The sequence below is a fragment of the Octodon degus genome, unplaced genomic scaffold (assembly GCF_000260255.1).
Source record: "Octodon degus isolate 3935 unplaced genomic scaffold, OctDeg1.0 scaffold00014, whole genome shotgun sequence".
In the NCBI taxonomy this organism is placed as follows: domain Eukaryota; kingdom Metazoa; phylum Chordata; class Mammalia; order Rodentia; family Octodontidae; genus Octodon; species Octodon degus.
Genome location: NW_004524590.1, coordinates 2,062,274 through 2,079,747, shown reverse-complemented (window position 1 = coordinate 2,079,747; position 17,474 = coordinate 2,062,274). Strand labels below are relative to the sequence as shown.

General features: G+C 56.3%; 1 protein-coding gene across 1 annotated transcript in view; it reads left to right on the top strand.

The window, feature by feature from the left end:
• The window catches only part of Myo7b (myosin VIIB), a 91,667-nt gene that overhangs the window by 64,247 nt on the left and 9,946 nt on the right, over window positions 1-17,474 (top strand). Inside the window, exons 20-31 of the mRNA XM_023709719.1 lie at window positions 4,550-4,634; window positions 5,725-5,970; window positions 7,121-7,291; window positions 7,985-8,194; window positions 8,324-8,491; window positions 9,957-10,034; window positions 10,130-10,257; window positions 12,609-12,735; window positions 14,219-14,338; window positions 15,264-15,437; window positions 15,649-15,876; window positions 16,707-16,874. Of these exons, the coding sequence (XP_023565487.1) occupies window positions 4,550-4,634; window positions 5,725-5,970; window positions 7,121-7,291; window positions 7,985-8,194; window positions 8,324-8,491; window positions 9,957-10,034; window positions 10,130-10,257; window positions 12,609-12,735; window positions 14,219-14,338; window positions 15,264-15,437; window positions 15,649-15,876; window positions 16,707-16,874 (1,903 nt within the window). The remainder of the gene's footprint in view (window positions 1-4,549; window positions 4,635-5,724; window positions 5,971-7,120; window positions 7,292-7,984; window positions 8,195-8,323; window positions 8,492-9,956; window positions 10,035-10,129; window positions 10,258-12,608; window positions 12,736-14,218; window positions 14,339-15,263; window positions 15,438-15,648; window positions 15,877-16,706; window positions 16,875-17,474) is intronic.

Sequence of the window (17,474 nt, the reverse complement as noted above, 5' to 3'; positions counted from 1 at the left end):
CCCCCTTCCTCTCCCTGCACCTGAGGGCGCTTCCGGCCCCCCGTTACTCAGGGAGGGTGTGCGGCTGGATGGGACGCTGGGGCTGATGTTCCTCCCCTGGCACTGGACAGGTGTGCTGCTTCCTGCTGGCCACCGCAGGGCCAGATGGCAAATCCGCTGCCTCCGCAGGTGTTTTCGTCCTCAGGCAGCGTGTTGTTTCCTTTTCATCCTCTCAGGGCTTTATTGCCTTTTGCTGTCAGAAATTAGACACCGAGATTTGCCTTGACGTGGATTTATTCTGAGTTTTGTTGGGTTCTTTTTTTTCATTTTATCTACAAATTTTGGTCTCTTGCTCAATTTATGAGCTTTTCAACTATCATTTCTTTAATTACTTTTTTTTAGCGCTACCTCTTTCTCCTTTCTTTACAGCACTCTGATGACAAAAGCATTAGACATTTTGTTATAGTTCCTCTGGTTCCTGGTCCCTGTTGGCTTTTTTTTTCTTTTTCTTTGGAGACGGGGTCTCACTGTGCAGCCCAGGCTGGCCTGGCAGCGCCCCTCCTGCGTGCGCACCACCACACCTGGCAGCCCATTTCCCCTCTGAAACTAAGGCGGTTCAGTTTTGCCAGTCCATTTTCTTTCTGTTCTTCAGTTTGATTAATTTCTATGGGTCTGTCTTCAAACTCATTGATTTATTCCTCTGTTCTCTCTAATATGTTGCTGGGCCGATCCACCGAGGTGGGGATTTTTTCAACTGTAAAGTTTCTATCTGGCTTTGCTTTGTATTTTCTATTTCTTTCTTTTTAAAAACATGTATTTGGTTGTTACAAGATCTTCCTGCACAGCTGGGGACTCTAGCCATCCTCCTGTTTTCAGCCTCCCCGGCACTGGCGTTACAGGCGTGCGCCACCACGCCCAGACTCTGGCCAGTTCAGCCCACCAGGAGCAGGGCCGGCGCAGCATGTGGGGCCGGGGATTGAACCCTGGTCCTTGCACTTGCCTAAGCAGGTGCTTAGTCCACTGAGCTATCTCGCTGGCCCCTGCATTTTCTATATCATTACTGAGATTCTGTTTTCCTGCTTATTTCAAGGTTATGTTCATAATTGCTCACGGAAGTATTTTTTGGATTTTTTTAGAGCAACTTTTAAAAAATAATATTTAAATTGTATTAGTACATTGCTGCAGTTCCTGCAGTTTGCAGCCCTCTCAGGGAGGCCTGATGTGTGCACACCGCAGCCTGTGGCCCTGCGTTTCCGTATGATGGCCGATGTCTCCGTCACCACTAGGTGACAAGGCTAGCGTCTATTAATTGTCTTTTCTCCTTCAAGCCCAATTCTTCTGGTTCTTTTTTTAAAATATATATTTAGTACAGTGTCCACAAGGTCTCACTACACAGATGGGACTCATAGTGGCCTCCTGTCTTCAGCCTCCCAATCGCTGGGATTATAGGTGCGCGCCACCACGCCCAGTCTCAGTCGCCATCTCAGCCTGCCCTGGGAGTGGGGCCGGCACAGCACGCCAGGGACGGAACCCAGCTGCTGCGCTCCGCCTAAGGTCTGCTGAGCTATCTGGCCAGCCCTGTTCTGGTTCTTAATAGGATAAATGATTTTGTATTGAAGCACCGACACTTAGGCATTGGGTTATGAGAACCCCATGTCTTTAAATATTGTGCTTCTGGCGGCTTCTTTCCACTGAGGCGCCACTGGGCAGGTGTATGAACAGGTCAGGTCCTCCACGTGGTCTCCATCAAGTGCCAAAGTGGCTACAGGCTCCTTGTGGCTGCTGGCTGGGGCTGGGGCTGCTCATGCCACCCTGCCAGGGCTGCAGGAGTACTTTGTCGCTGCCAGGCACACGGCCTCTCCTGACGCCAAGCCCACCTCGCTGAGGTTTCCTCTGAGAATCCCCGTTGCGGAAGGGAAGCAGCTTCGCACTGCAGGTGGGGTGCAGTCCACAGTCCCTCGGGCACCTGCGCTGATGCTGGCGTGGGCTCGTCACCGCCATCGCAGTGCTGGTCTTGGTTTTCTTCTCAGCCTTCTTGGGTTGACTTTGGCAGCAGGTGCACCTCGTTAAAGCTGTGAGGGGCGGGGGTCTAAGCTGCCCGCGGGCACCTCCTGGCCGGGGTGTGGCGCTCCAGTTGTCTTGTGCGCTCTTTCACCAGAGTGGATATTGTTTGACATTTTCTGTCCTGCTAGGCGACCTCTTTCCTGATCATTTGGGCAAAGAGGAAAGGCTCCTCTAGAAGCTTGTTGGTCTGCATCTATCAGCATTTCTGGAGTGCTGAGTTCTTCAGCTCTAGCCTGCATAGATGAGGAAAAAGAAAACCTAGAGAAGGTATCATAGTGTCTTTTCTTCAGCCATGATGTCCCTGGACGACCTACTTTCTTCTTTCTGCCTTTCAGAGGTGTTTTTTTTTTTTTTTTTTCCAGAGCCAGGAATCAAACTCAGGCCCTTGCGCTTGCCAGGGAAGCACTTATTCTACTGTTTTTTTTTTTTTTTTTTTCCAGAGCCAGGAATCAAACTCAGGCCCTTGCGCTTGCCAGGGAAGCACTTATTCTACTGAGCCATCTCCCCAGCCCAAAATTTTTATTTTTATTTTTATTTATTTTTTTGTATTTTAAGTAAGGGTCTACAGAGGGTTCAGGGTCTTACTACTAGATCAGACTTGTACAGATCTGCTGTTTTCAGCTTCCGCGCTGGCATTACAGGTGTGCACGACCACACCCAGTCTCAGCTGCCCTCTCAGCATGCCCCAGGGGCGGGGCTGGCACTGCAGGCCAGGGGATTGAGCCCCCAGCCCCTGTACCTGCTTGCAGGTGCTTTCATCCACTGAGCTATTTGGCCAGCCTACAGAGTTGTTTTGTATGTGATGCTCAGGGCTTTTAACTGTGCTGAAGCAGGAGGATTGGGAGGAAGCACATGACGTCTACCCATCCTCTCGGGCGTGAGGCCGTTGATATCTCACCATGCTCTTGCTCTTCTGGTCATTGAAACTGGAGAAGAATGGGCTGGCGAGATAGCTCAGCAGCCTAGAGCACCCGCTTAGGCAAGCGCGCAGGGACCGTGTTTGATCCCCAGAACATACCCGCCCCCAGAGTGGGCTGACCAGCCACACACACACACACACACACACACACACACACGGAGAAAAAAATTAAATAAAAGATAGACTCATGGCTTCTCAGTGGAGTGTGTGTACATTGTGCATATGCATGTGTGTGCTGGGAGTTGAACACAGGGCCTCCTGCATGCTGAGCATGCACGCTACCCTGACCCACAGTGGCCCTATCCCCCAGGATAATGTCTGTTGTGGGACAGCCGTGTGCTTCACAGTCTGTTGAGCAGACTCCCTGGCCACTGCCCACTGGCCGTCAGTAGCAGTCACCCACCCCTCCTGCCATCACGACAGCCGTGAAGGTTGGCAGCCTCCTCGGGGGGCAGCTCTGCTCATCTGAGAAGGAGCAGATCCTGGAAAGGAGGTAGATCATCTTTGCTTTTGGATGATTTGGTTGGTTACCTTGACTACTGGGAAGTTAGACAGAAGTCGTCCTTACTGTCTTCAGAAGCTTAGCTCCATCATTCCACATCCACAGGTGCACATGACTCGTGTACAAAATGTACCCAACGTGTGTAACCTGCACACTGTTCTGTTCGATTCAGCCATGTCCAAGTTACCTACAATGCCCGACACAACGCAGTGCTGTGCCAACGGCAGCGTGGCTGCAGTGTGTAGGAAGGGCTGAGCGAGGAGAAAAGCTCAGGGTACATTCAGCACAGATGAGGTTTTCTATTCAGGGACTTTGAACTTGTGGGTGGTTGAATCTGTAGAGGCAGGACCTGTGTGTGCAGAGGGCTAACTGTGCATGCGGGCGTGACTGCGTGTGCATGTGTGTGCGTGTGTGTGTGCGTGTGTGTGCGTGTGTACACACTTCAGTATCAGAAGTTTGAGTTAGTTCAAGTGAGTGTGACCAAGGCATCAATAAATGTGAAAGTTTCTGAGGTGGCTTTAGCATGGCTGTGATCTACTGCTCTAAACTTGAGAAAGTCCTCCGAGAAAGTTTCTAGAAGTGAAAAGAAGACTTGGCTGACTGCGATGGAAGCTCTGTGTGGCCTAGGTCACCTGGGGCCACCTCTGGTCCCCAAAGCCCAACTTCAGATTCGCCTCTCTAAGTCTGGTTAGGCCATAAGAAGGGCTCTGCTAAGGAAAAGCGTACTGGCAACAAACTTTATCCCTTCACAGATATTGGGGGTAAGGAAGGTTTTTGTTTTGTTTTGTTTTCAGTGGTACCAGGGATTGAACTCAGCACCTTGCACTTGCCAGGCAGGCACTTAAGCCACTGAGCTATCTCCCCATCCCCAGGAAGGATTTCTTGATTATCATAAAAACTATAATGTCTTCATCCTGAAAGTTGCATTATTGCCGGTAGACTTCATGTTCCTCCCCCACAGACGGATTCACTTCTCCGGGTAGCTTGCTGCCCCTGTTCCCTTCCAGTCAGTTCTCCAGCCCTCAGAGGCCTTCCAAACATCCGGCTCACTTCATGCCTCCTGCTTTTGTCCTCCCCTCCCGCAGGAAGGAGTTCCTGAGGCAGAGGCAGGCAGCTGTGACCCTCCAAGCCGGCTGGCGAGGCTACTGCAGCAGGAGGAATTTCAAGATGGTGAGAGAGCGCTCCGGAGGCCGGCCCCTCAGGAGCAGCATAGATTGCAAGAGTGTGTTTCTCTGATCAGCAGCCTCAGGCAGGAAGTCCCACCCCTCGTGTGCAGAGTATAGATTTTACATAACGGGCATCAGCACCCCGCGCTGACCTCTGAGACCCATGGTCACGCCCCTCTGCAGAGCTCAGGGCATCCCCGGAGCTGTGCTGGGGAATCCTGCTCTGACATGAGCTTGGGAACTCTTCTTCCCTTGTAGGCAATCACACAAAGCCAATTGTGGCTGCTCTTAGTTAAGCCTCACTTAACTTTGCCGTGGCTGCGACTGTGGCTGGGACGTAAAATAGCCACATTAAGGAAACGAGCCCCAAGGCTTTCTGTGTTCCACGCTGGCACAGCAAGTGGTGGCCCACGTGTATGCAGAGGCTGCTTACGCCTGTTGTTTTATTTAATATTAAACCAACAGTGTTAGGCAAGGGCCTGAGGCATGGAAAGGCTCGGCAGAGTTCCCAAGAGCACGCAGTTAGCAGAGAGCTGACATTGGGCTGAGTCTAGGACTTGCGGGCCCGCAGCTGAGCCAGGCTGGCTTGATGTCTGAGGAGCCAGCAAAGCCTGTCCCAGAGGCTCAGGAACTGTCGTGGCCGGGGGATATTTGTAGCATACAAATGGCCGTTCAGCCACTTCTTATTTTCCCTCTGTTGTCTCCATGAAGAGACAAGCTTGATGGAGCCAACCACAGGCCCTCTCCCAGCCAACGCTGTGTAGTGCCTTGGCAGGCACAGTGGCTGGACTTGGCTAGCAGAAGCAACAAAAACGAAATCTCTGGAATCAAACTGTGCATGAGAACCCCGAGCCAGTTCTTCCTTCCTCGCCCTCAGGAGGCCGCTTTACGATCTAGCACTTACTGGCGGAACAGACTCTCTCTAATGACCTTACAAGCAATAACTCGCTTTGTCGCTCGTGCCCGTAGGCAGCTCTGGCCCTCTGCCAGGGAGCAGGTGCCTGTCCAGCTAACTCTCAGGGTCTCCAGGGAGCTCCATTCGGGGTCCTTAGGAAAGCCTCTGGTTCCGAGCCTTTCCCCCTCCTGCCCCCCAGATCCTGGTGGGCTTTGAACGCCTGCAGGCCATTGCCCGGAGCCACATACTGTCCAGACAGTTCCAGGCCATGCGGCAGAGGATGGTGCAACTGCAGGCCCGCTGCAGGGGCTACCTGGTGCGCCAGCAAGTCCAGGCGAAGAGGAGGGCGGTGGTGGTCATCCAGGCCCATGCCCGGGGCATGGCTGCTCGGCGGTGCTTCCAGCAGCGGAAAGCCAACGTGGCAGAGCGTCCAGCCTCTGGACAGGTGGGCCGGCTGGGGCCCGGCTGGGCGAGCGCTGACGGGAGGAGCGGCAGTGAGGAGCTCTTCTCGGAGTCCCCTTTCAAAAGTCCACACTTTCAAGCCCAGTCATTTAAGTCTGTTCCAATTATCCAAGACCACAACAAAGATATAGAAGTCAAATGGCAACACTTGGGCTGCCATTAAGACCACACAAGAGGTACCTCGTCCCTCTCCTTGTCAGTAGGACAGAAGCCATCGCACCATCTGGAAAACTCGGCCACCACTCGGGGCCTTGTACAGAGTAGCATGAACAGAGTAGAGGAGGACAGGCTCATTCCCACGCCCTGGGGGTGGAACTCCTCGGGCCCGTCCTCGGGCCCTTCCGTGTATTAAGCCTTAAGGACGATTTCTTAGCAGGGAGAGTTTCCTGGAATGCACAGGAAACTTGGGCCAGATGTGCTAGAGGAGGCCATGTTTCCCACGTAGGAGAGCAGAGGCCTGGGCACAGGGCGTGTGTGGCAGGCAGCTCAGGCGACAGAAACAGCCGGAGGAGCCAGCCACTCTTGTGGAAGGTGGGGAGAAGAGCTCCAAGCAGCCCGCTCTGCGCGACCCCACCCCCTCTATCAATTGTTCTGGATTTACCTGCCTTGCTTTTCACTTGGCCTTTCTGGAAGTTGTGCTAAGGCAAAAGAGCCGGGCTGACATTCACCTCTGCCCCGTAGGAGCACATTAGATCCAGGGCACAAGGTGCCAGTGCAGTGCCAGGCCAGGTGAGACAGCAGACACCCAGACAGGCCAGCAGAGCGCGTCTGCTCCAGTGGCCCAGCCTGGCTGCAGGGTACCCTGACCTGCGTGCTGGAGCCTCCCCTGGAGGACCCCAGGGCACTGTGAATGAAGGGACTCAAGTGGGGGCTGGGCTTCCTGGAATTTGAGGTGCTGCTGCTGCAGGGTTCAGGCCAACCATTCCACCTCCATCCAGACCTCTAATTATCAGAGGGAGACGAAAGCCCCTGGCTGGTCTCCACTCACCCAGCTATCACTGCTGTGGAGAAATCACGGCAGGACAGGGTTTACCTGGCTTCTGGAAGACACTTGTCCTGTGAGAGTAGGCAGAACAGAACAGAACCCTTTTAGCCCGGACTGTCAGTCACTGTTTTCCCTCGGGTGTGTGCAGGAGCCTGTGGCCATCCCAGCCCAAGAGCCGAAGGACCAAAGTGCTCTCCCCACCAAGAAGCGCAAGTCCATCTACGACACTGTCACCGACACGGAGATGGTAGAGAAAGTGTTTGGCTTCCTCCCATCCATCATTGGGGGCCAGGAGGGCCAGGCTCCAGCGGGCTTTGAGGTAAGACAGCCCCAGGTGGGGAGGACAAGCTCTTGGTTCTTGGAGCGACTGTTCTAGGTAGCAGCCAGGTGAATTTTGCTCCCTGGATGGCCGGGCAAAGAACAGTCAAGTGGTCAGACCCTTCAGAGCCAGGGAGGAAGGGCCCCTGTGGGACTTCTGGAGCCCCCACAGAGCTGCCTTCAGCCAGGCAGCACCTCCCACTTCACCTCGGGCCCTGCAGGCTGCTGCCCTGCAGATGTGACCTGGGAGCCAAGGTGCAGCGGACACAACTGAGGCAACCGAGTGTGGGCTTGGGGCAGTGGTAGGGAGCAGGGCTGAGTCCAGGGCTGTCCTGGGGGCCCTTGTCCCACCCCACTCTGGGTTCCAGGCTCTGGACACCTGCGCACTTCCCGGCCCTCGGTGCTCCAGGCCTCTGTGCGGGGCTCAGGGGGAGCAGTGCAGGAAGGCAGAGGGGAGGGCTTGGGTGGAGCTTGTGTCTGCAGGGCAGGAGGGCCTAGGCCAGCACACAGCCCACTGCCCCCCACCAAGTGTGAGAGTTGGGGGAGGGCTTAACCCCAGGGCCCTGGCAGATACAGGCCCCCGCACCTGGTGCTCCCCAGATAGAAGCTCCTCAGGCTCCTTGGAGCCCAGCCCTGCTCACAGAAGGCTCAGCTAGTGTCTAAAAGACCCACTTCCTCCCTCAACCATCCCCAGGATCTGGAAACCAAGAGTCCCAAACTGCCTGAGATTGACCTGGACACAGTCCCCACGGTGGAGGAGCCAGAGGACGACCCGGAGGGCCTGGCAGAGCACGCCTTTCCCAAGTTCGCTGTGACTTACTTCCAGAAATCGGCCAGCCACACGCACATACGGCAGCTTCTCCGCTACCCACTGCTTTACCACGACAATGACACCAACTACTCGGTACACAGTTGTTCTCAGGTTCACGGTGGCTCAGCCACCCCAGAGTCTCGGGCTGTGGTTCAGAGGGAGGGAGGAGTGGTTTAAGGGAGCTGGTGGCAGGCTCCCGTCAGCCCTGTCTCCTTCCCCTAGGCCGCCCTGTCTGTGTGGACCATCATCCTGAGATTCATGGGTGACCTTCCGGAGCCGGTGCTGTACGCCAAGAACAGCCTGCGGGAAAGCCCGGTGATGCGGCAGATCCACGACAGGCTGGGTCAGAGGCCCACGGGGCAGGGCTCCGGGCACGGTGGGTCTGCGCAGGTTAGTAGTGTGAGGGCACTGGGTAGAGGTCTGGGCAGGTCGGAGAGGCGGACACAGGACAGCCCTCTCCTCAGTGCTGCCCTAGCGCTGCCCCCAAGCCAGTGCACCTGGGCACACTCAGTCTTGAATTGTACTTGAGAGCTCATGAACTAAGAATCACACCGAAGACAGTTTGAATTATGCAGGTATTAATGGAGAGAGTCCGTGGATTAGACTTCAGTTGAATTCAAAGGTGTACAACAATAACAATACCAGCTGGTGCTGTTGTTGACTGCCTGCCTGCTATGCGCATATGGCTTCTCTGTGTTTAGATCTAGCTGGGCCAGCCCTATAAGGTCAGGGTTAGTGTGCTTATCGATAGCGAGAAAAATGGAGAGGGGAAGTGACTTGCCCTTCACCCGGCGAGCGTGAGCATGGGAGCTGGCTTTGCACCTGTTGGGCTGAATTCAGAAACCACCTCCTTGCCCTTGCTTGGCTGTGTCCCGGCTGGGAGGTTAATCACGTCCACTGCTGCTCACAGGTGCTCGCCAGGGCCCAGTTAGTGCCCTGAGGAGCGCGCCAGAGGGGTGCACATTGGTGAGGGCACACTGGCCACCAGCTGCAGGGTCCTGTGCGCCTGCGCGCTGACTGTATAGCAGCCTCTGGGTGCTGGCAGCCCCTTCACAAGGCCCGGCCCCCTGACCTCTGGAGGCGCAGTCTCCACCGGAGTGCTAGGGACCTGTCACTGTGCAGTGAGTTATCCCCCAAACAGCACTTATTTTACAAGGTTTCTCAGAGCCAGGAGCAGCTTAGCTGGTCAGTTCGGGTTCAGGGTCTTTCCAGAAGGTGCCTTGAACATGTCACCGAGAGCTGGTGTCATCTGAGGGTGCTCATGGGGCTGCCTGCAGGAGGCCTCGGTGCCTGGCGATGGAGCTCTCCACGGAGCCGCCCTCCCAGCGAGGTCTCCCTAGAGAGTGACCCAGGCAGGCAAGCAGCAGGAAGCCACAGAGCCCACAGGGCAGGCACATCGGGGCTGAAGTCCCGGAGTCACTCTCGAGGCTGGTGACCCCTCAGGGAAGGGCTCTAGAGGCCGTGCACCCACACTGAGCCCCTGGAGGTACACGGCATGCAGAGCGACCTGCCAGAGCCCTGTGCCCCAAGGCTCCCACCCTTGCAGAGCGTGCCAGCCACATTGCATGTTCAGTTGGGTGCCCCCAGCCAGCTTTGCCCCGGCCAGCAGCTGGGGCCTGGGCCCACGGTGAGCTCTAATTTGGGCAGCAAGTTCTTTTCACGGCAAGGTGTGACCACTGTCTGAGGAGGTCATGGACCCTAATAGCTGCAGGCCACCCCTCCCCAGACGCTTTGGAAATCAAGCCAGGAGCAGCGGAGGGACAGGGACATCTGCTCCACGCTGGGCAACTGGAGGGTCAGCAGCCCCGAGGGACCACTCTGGCCCCCTTCTCCTGCTGCCTGTGTGTTTCCACAGAGAATGAGCCACAAGGACAGAGGGACCAAGGGCATCTCCTCCATGAAGTTGAAGCGGTCCTCCCGGGTCACGGGCCAGGTGAGCCTGGGGCAAGGGCCAGGCCTGCTTCCAGCTTCCTCCTTGGCAAATGGAGAGACTCGCAGCTGTCTTAACAGCCATCTCTGGGCTTCAAGGTGGCCAGCCAGCTGGGTACAGGAGAGGAGGTGTTTGACCCTGATGGCCCCATCTCAGACAGACCCATGTCCAACCTGGAGAAGGTGCACTACATTGTGGGCTACGCCATCCTTCGGCCCAGCCTCAGGTCAGTGCCCCCTGCTGGTCCGCCCTGCTCAGAGCCTCGGGCTCCCCACAGGCTCTCGGCTGGTGGCCACAGCCTCTTGCCTGTCACCAAGAAGCCCCTTTTCCTCCTGTTCCCCGGCCTGGGGCCTGGAGTCTCAGCCTAGGGCAGCAGGTGGCAGCCGCTGAGCATCCTGTACTTGCCACGAGTGAAGAAAGCCCACGCATAAAGCCCAGCTTTAGGGAAACAGATTTGTCATCCTGGCTTTGACGCAGGACTGAAAATGCGCAAGTTCCTCCTTTATGTGCCATTTGCTTTACAAGTTAGACTTTCATGCACATTCTAAGAAAAAGTATGCTGCTCTGGAGGAAAGACCACAGTGTTTCAGGGAGTTGCTTATTTTATTATTTTTAACCAAACTGGGGAAATGTTGGCCACTGTTTCTGCAAATGTTCTCTCTCTCCTTTCTCCCAACCCCTCCAAACTCTCATTAAACCTCTGTAAAACTTTATGTGACTGTCCCTCAGGGCCCCAGAAGCTATTCATCTTTTCTTTCTTTGTTCCTCCATTCTTGAGAATGGATAGTTTCTGTTGACCTATCTTCAAATGTACTGATCCGTCTTTCTCAGCCTGCGGCTATATTCATTCAATGAGTTTTAGCATTAGATATTATAGCAGGTTATACTGTATTGTTATATTTTTCCTGGATATTTATGTTTATCTTCCAAGATTCCCTACTTGCTTACTTGCTGTGTGTACAGTTTCCTTATATCCTTGAGCACATAAGATAGTTTTCCGGTCTTTTCTGAAAACATGGCGTCCAGGTCATTCCAGAATCGGTCTCCACTCACTGCTGTTTCCCTTGAGGGTGGTCATGTGTTCCTGTTTCCTGATAACTCAGTCTTCTGGATTGTATCCTGGACACTGAGGATAGTAGAGACTCTGGGTTCTGTTAGGTTCTTTCAAAGAGTGCTGCATTTTTGGTTTAGCCGGCAGTTGACTTGGTTGGATTCAAGTGTGTCTCTTCTACAGTGAACAGCAGGTGGCGCTTGTGTTCAGCCTGCCTCATGTCAGGGCTCAGCGGGCTTTGGGAAGGCTTTATATAAAGCCTGCGGTATACGTCTCTGGTGTTCCCCATTTGAGGATTACCTTTCTCACACTTATGCTGCTGGGGGTACCCCAAACTCTGCCCTCTGCTTCTTCAACTTTGTAAGACTCTTGGGCCAGCGAGATAGTTCAGTGATCTAAAGTGCCTGCTTAGGCAAGATCGGGGACAGGGACTGTGGTTGGGTCCCTGCACCACATGCTGCCCAGCTCTGCCCCCAGGGTGGGCTGAGCCAGCTACATACACACACACACACACACACACACACACACACACACACACACTACAGGCTCTCTGCCCCAGTGCTAGCCTGCTGGATTCTCTCACGTGGGGTGGAGAACCTGGGAGTGCAAAGCCGACAAGGGCTGTGGCCAAGGTCTAAGGACAGCTGGTGAGGAATGGCTCAGAGAACAGGAAAGACATCCAGAGACAGGGTAGGACACGGTGGCTGATGGGATGTGGAGGATGGAGGGGCAGGAGGAGCCGAGAGCGACTCTCGGAGTCCTCGGAGGGCTGCATGGTGGTGCTTGTACACCACAGAGACAGGAAGGCTGCTGACGCCAGCCCTCACCAGCTCTCAAGAGCCAGGTGTGTGCATCTCTTTCCAATTCCATGTTCAAAAATGTCACTGTGGCGACTTAAAATTGGCATTAGTGGGAACATTCATACCACAGAAGACAGCAAATGTGGAAAAGCTGGGGAAACTGGTGGGCAGACATGCAGCGGCACCTCACTGAGCACTAGCAGAGGTGCGGCTTCTGATGTGGGGTGCCGAGAAGCTGGGGGAGCTCAAGGGGCCGGAGAGCACCTCACCAGGAGGAGACGAGTGAGAAGACTTGAGGCTGTGGGAGGGGAGGTCACGAGGGAAGGGTTCTCTGTGAGGGAGGCTCCCTACCCGCTGCAGTGCCGGGGCTCTCTTCAGGGAAGGGGGCATGGTCAGTGGGGAGAGGGAGAAGGAACTGCTTGAAGTAGCTGTGAGGCTTGCAAAGGAGCAGATCTACTTCCTCAAGAAGCAGGGCAGGGAAGCCTGCAGCAGCAACACTGGACGAGGCCGTGGTGGGCGGAGGGTGTGCATGAGGGAGCAGAGCCCCTGACAGGGAGGTGCCAGGGCCACGGCCTCTGCGAGCTGGGAAACAGGGCCCAAACCCAGAGACCTCAGAGGATTCTGGGGAGAGCTGGGTGCTGAGGGGTGACCCGCAGACGAGCACCCACCTGGGCTACCTGTCTGCCCCCCATAGCCAGCCTGGTCTGCCTTCTCTCTGTCTTTCAGGGATGAGGTTTACTGTCAGATCTGCAAGCAGCTCTCGGAGAACCCCAAAGCAAGCAGCCGGGCTCGGGGCTGGATCTTGCTCAGCCTCTGCTTGGGCTGCTTCCCGCCCTCCGAGCGGTTCCTGAAGGTGAGTGGACCCGGGCTGGGCGGTTGCAGCAGGACCATGGGTGGGCCAGGCCCAGGCAGGTCCAGAAACCTTGGCCCATGACTGGGCTTTCCCCACCTGCAATGACGGCAGCAGTACCTGCCCTTCTCTGGGCCTCAGTTTCCCCAGTCAGTAACAGACAACACTTCCTGGCTCCTTCCATCCCTAGCCAGGGACTGCAGGGGCTCAGGAACCACAGTGGCTTTCCAAACCCAAAATGAGAAGGTAGGCGACATGCACCTTGAGATGACAGTTGTCCAAGAGGGGGCTCCTGGAGAACATGGGCTGAGCGCCTCTTTCTACTCCTTAGAACTGAAATGTAGGCGACACATGGGCAAGAGCTCCCAGGTGCTCAAGCCCCCCCCCCCCAGGCTTTGCTGCCTTCATATGCCTTTCAGTTTGGATGATAAAAGTAGCATGCGGTGTAATAAGTCTAGAAAGAAAATGAGAGTCATGAAGCCTCAGCCAGGGCTGGCTCGCATCACTGTTTTCTTCTGGCCACTGCGGTGTCACCCTTGTGGTCATACAGGAAACACTCACTTGCTCCCAAGTCCCTGTGGTGACAGCCGAAAGGCAGCCACCCCCACCCCTGCCCCCAGGCCTCTCCTGACACGGGTAAACCCTCCCAGCCTGTCTGTCACCTCTGAGAGGCAACATGATCTGCAGCACCTTTTGCCACCACGTGCTGGGCAGCGGCCCCTGCACTTTCCCTACTGTCTGCCCGACTTCCTCTGAGACCAGACTTCCCTGTGCGCTTCCATCGCCCGAGCAGCCCCACAAGGCGTGGACTTGCTGGTGGATATTTGAGGTGTACCCTCTGAGTGCTCATCGCAGTAGATGCGAGCCACTACAACCAAAAATATGTACTTCTGTTCTTAAGATAGGTTGGAATAAAGGAGTCAAACAGCATGCATACGTTAAAACTTTACACTACTGTTTACAATTTCATTTATTTATTTATTTGATATAGTGTCTTGCTACTCAGTTCAGACTTGTAGTGATCCTCCTGTCTCAGCCTCCCCTGTGCTAAGATTACAGCGTGCAGCACCAGGGATTCAACTTGGGTCCTTGCACTTGCCAGGCAGGTGCTGAGACCGCCAAGGTATCTCCACAGCCCTTTGCGCTATTTAGAACATACTGCCCAACTGTGCGTCGGAAACACACCAGTTTATATCTGGGCATGGTGGTACTCACTGGTAATCCAGGCAAGCACTCAGGAGGCTGAGGCAGGAGGATCGTCCCAGGTAGCCTGGGCTACATAGTGAGTTCAAGACCAGCCTATACTACATAGTAAGATCCTCTATCCACAAATAAAAGTACCAGCCTACATTCTGTCTTGTGACGAATGGGAACACCCTTCAAAACTCACCTTTACAAACGGGGAGTGATCTTTTAAAAGCTGTCTGAGCAAAACATAGAACTCAGCCTCCATTTTGAGTGTCGCCCCTCGTCATTTGCACCCCAGTACCTGCTGAACTTCATCGGCCAAGGGCCGGCCGGCTATGGGCCCTTCTGTGCGGAACGCCTGCGGCGCACCTGTGCTAATGGGGTGCGCATGGAGCCCCCCACCTGGCTGGAGCTGCAGGTAGGGACTGGCAGGGGCAGTGGTGGGCAGTGTGGGGTGGCGCAGCTGGGGGGGTGACCTGTCCTTAGGGCTCATCCTCTCCCCCAGGGCACCTTCTGTGCCAAGGTCCCATGAGCCCAGGGCTCTTCCTCCTACATCTAACTTTCTGTGCTCCTGGGGGAGAGGAAACAGTCTGACACGCCAACTAGCAGGATGGTGCTAGCGGCTTTGAGGTCACCTCTCCAGAGGTGCTTGACTTGTCAGCAATGTGCTGGTCCTGCCCAGGTGGTCCTCCCTGGTGCACTGCTGCTGGGAACAAGCACCACCTTTTCCTGCTTCAGCAGCTGGGACACCTGCCAGTTCTGGAAGTGTCCCCAGGAAGGGTCGCTCCAGTGGCCAGGGTGGAGGAGCTTCCTACCCTGACTCTACCCCCAACTTTGTCCCAGCCCAAGCTGGAAAGGTGTGTGTGGCCCTGTGGTGCCCTGTCCTGGGGTCCCAGGGTCGCCTCCAGAGAACTCCATCCGCTCCCACCATGGGCTATCTGCAGGGCTCCTCCCATGAGCCCTGGAACCGTAGGTGAACTCGTAGCAGCTAGGAATATTCACACGGTGCTGTACATAGGAGCACAGGCCCAAAAGTGTTCCCCAGGAGCTGGCTTGTGTGAGTCTGAGTCGCCTCCCCTCACCCAGCTGAGTTTTCTTCTGAAAGTAAGACCATCACGGCCTGGTACGCTCGGGCACGGCAGCATTGATTTTGCTCCCGGCCTGAACTTTGTTAACTCTGTGTGGAGCCATGGCCACCTGGGGCCTCAGAAGGCCTGCCTGCGGGGCCCCAGAGGATGGGCAGGTCGGGGAGGAGTGGTGGAAGGCTCTGGTCCAGGGCCTCTTGAAGCCAACGCTGTCAAGCCAGGGCCTCCAGAAGCGGCCGCATCTTCATCTGCTCCTAGGCTGTCAAATCCAAGAAGCACATCCCCATCCAAGTGATCCTGGTGACCGGACAGAGCCTGACCATCACAGTGGACTCCGCCTCCACATCACGGGAAGTCTGCCTGCAAATCGCCAGAAGTCAAGACCTCACTGACTACCTGGGCTTTTCCCTCCAGGTCGCCGTGTACGACAAGGTACTGACCAGACACCACGGCACGCAGCCCGGGTGACCCAGCCAGCACCAGTCTCTGCCTCTGTGGGAGGGCCCACAGGGGTGTGCATCTGGTCCAGTGCAGGCCGTGGTCCTCCCTGCCTGGGCTGAAAGAGGTGCCTGCGCTGAGCGTCCATGTCCCTGAGATTGGCACGCAGCAGCCGCTCACCCCAGCTGCATGGTTCTGTCCTCAGTTCTGGTCCCTGGGCAGCGGGCGAGACCACGTGATGGATGCTGTGGCCCAGTGTGAACAGCTGGCCCAGGAGAGGGGCGAGAGCCAGCGCCAGGCGCCCTGGCGCATCTACTTCCGGAAAGAGTTCTTCACCCCCTGGCATGACTCCCAGGAGGACCCGATCAGCACCAAGCTCATTTACCGTCAAGTTCTCCATGGAGTCTGGTCTGGCGAGTACAGCTTTGACAGGGTGAGGAACCTGAGGTGGCACCACGTTCCGAGGCCTCCTCATCCTCTCCTGGGCCAAAGGCTGGCTCAGGCATCCAAGGCTTGAGTTCCAGCAGCGGCGGGCGGACACAGCCTCCCTACTTCCGTCTGCCCAGGCCTGCATGGCCCCACTCGCCAGCTGTCCATGGAGCTACAGGGCCTAGGGGTCCATGAAGGTGTCCTGCAGCCCAGGTGCCAGTCCAGGTCCCTGGCAGCGCAGCCATGGGAAGTCTTGCTGCCTCCCAACCCTTAGGCCCACACATGGGTACAGAGTGCCAAGTCGTTGTGAGATCTGAGGGTAAGGGCAGTGACAGGGCACCTAAGTTCAGTTAACAATGGGTGCAAATGCCCCTTACTGAGTCTGGAGGGCACCTCCTGGGGAAGCGAGGGGGCCACAGCAGTCCTAGGAGCCTGCCAGGGGGGCGTGGGCAGAGAGCAGGGGGCCAGGTGCTGCCAGGGTCCCTGCTACAGCCCTGAAGTAGTGGCTCCTGCTCTCCTGCATGAGGCGAGACTAGAGCCAAGGCAGTGGAAGGCCTTGTCCAGCTGCACCCGCATGGCAGGGACACCAGGGCCCCACCAGAGAGCCCACCTATGCTCGGCAGAGGCCACAGGTGCTCTGATGCCTGGTGCCAACAGGGCCTCTGGGGGCCCAGATGGGCATTGCAGCTGGTCCTGCCTCGAGGTGGCTGCTCCTGCTGCTCAGTCCTCTTGAGCTTCAGGCCAACCACCCTGCAGGGGACAGGAGCTGGCTCTGTGGCAGGGGCTCGAGGGGCCCTCACTTGCTTCCCCTCTCCCGGTACCCGCACTGTGCAGGAGGAAGAGCTGGTGGAGCTGCTGGCCCGGCACTGCCACGTGCAGCTCGGCGCCTCGTCGGGGAGCGAGGCTGTCCAAGGTCTGCTGCCCAGCTGCATCCCACCCAAGCTGTACAAGACCAAGCCCCCGGAGAGGTGGGCTAGCCTCGTCACTGCTGCCCAAGCCAAGGTCAGCCCTGAGCCTGCCCGCAGGGGGTGTGGCCCTGGGGGGGGTTCTTGGCCCCTGCAAAGCAGGAAAGCTTAACCTGACAGAGCAGTCCTGACCATGAGGCGTACAGTGTCCCTTAGCGCAGTCCTAAGCACAGGCTCTGCCACTGCCCCCAACTCCCCCTCCAAGCTGGCATCACTGATGGGCCTGTGACAGTCTCTCCCGCAGTGCTGCTGAGCCCTGGCCTCTGCCCAAGGGGCCATCCACAGGCACCAACTGCTGCTGTTCTGTGACTTCAGGACAGTCCTCCCTCTGTGGGATCCCTTCCTGTCCCCAGGCCTCTCCATGTCCTCTCCTGAGACACAGGGGACAACCTAAATGTGTGGTACATGGTGCATCTGTCCAAGTCACCCTTCAGATAAGATGCAAGCATTCACACTCCTAAAGCCATTTTTAAAAATGGGAACAAGGGAAGTAACATTTGATCCAACAGACGGGGAGAGGAAAGCTTGGAGTGGGTGCCCTGCCAGGGAAGGGGGGGAGGAAGCAGGAGCGGGAGGCGAGCCAGAGGAGGAGGCAGGAGAGGGAGGCGAGCCAGAGGAGGAGGCAGGAGAGGGAGGC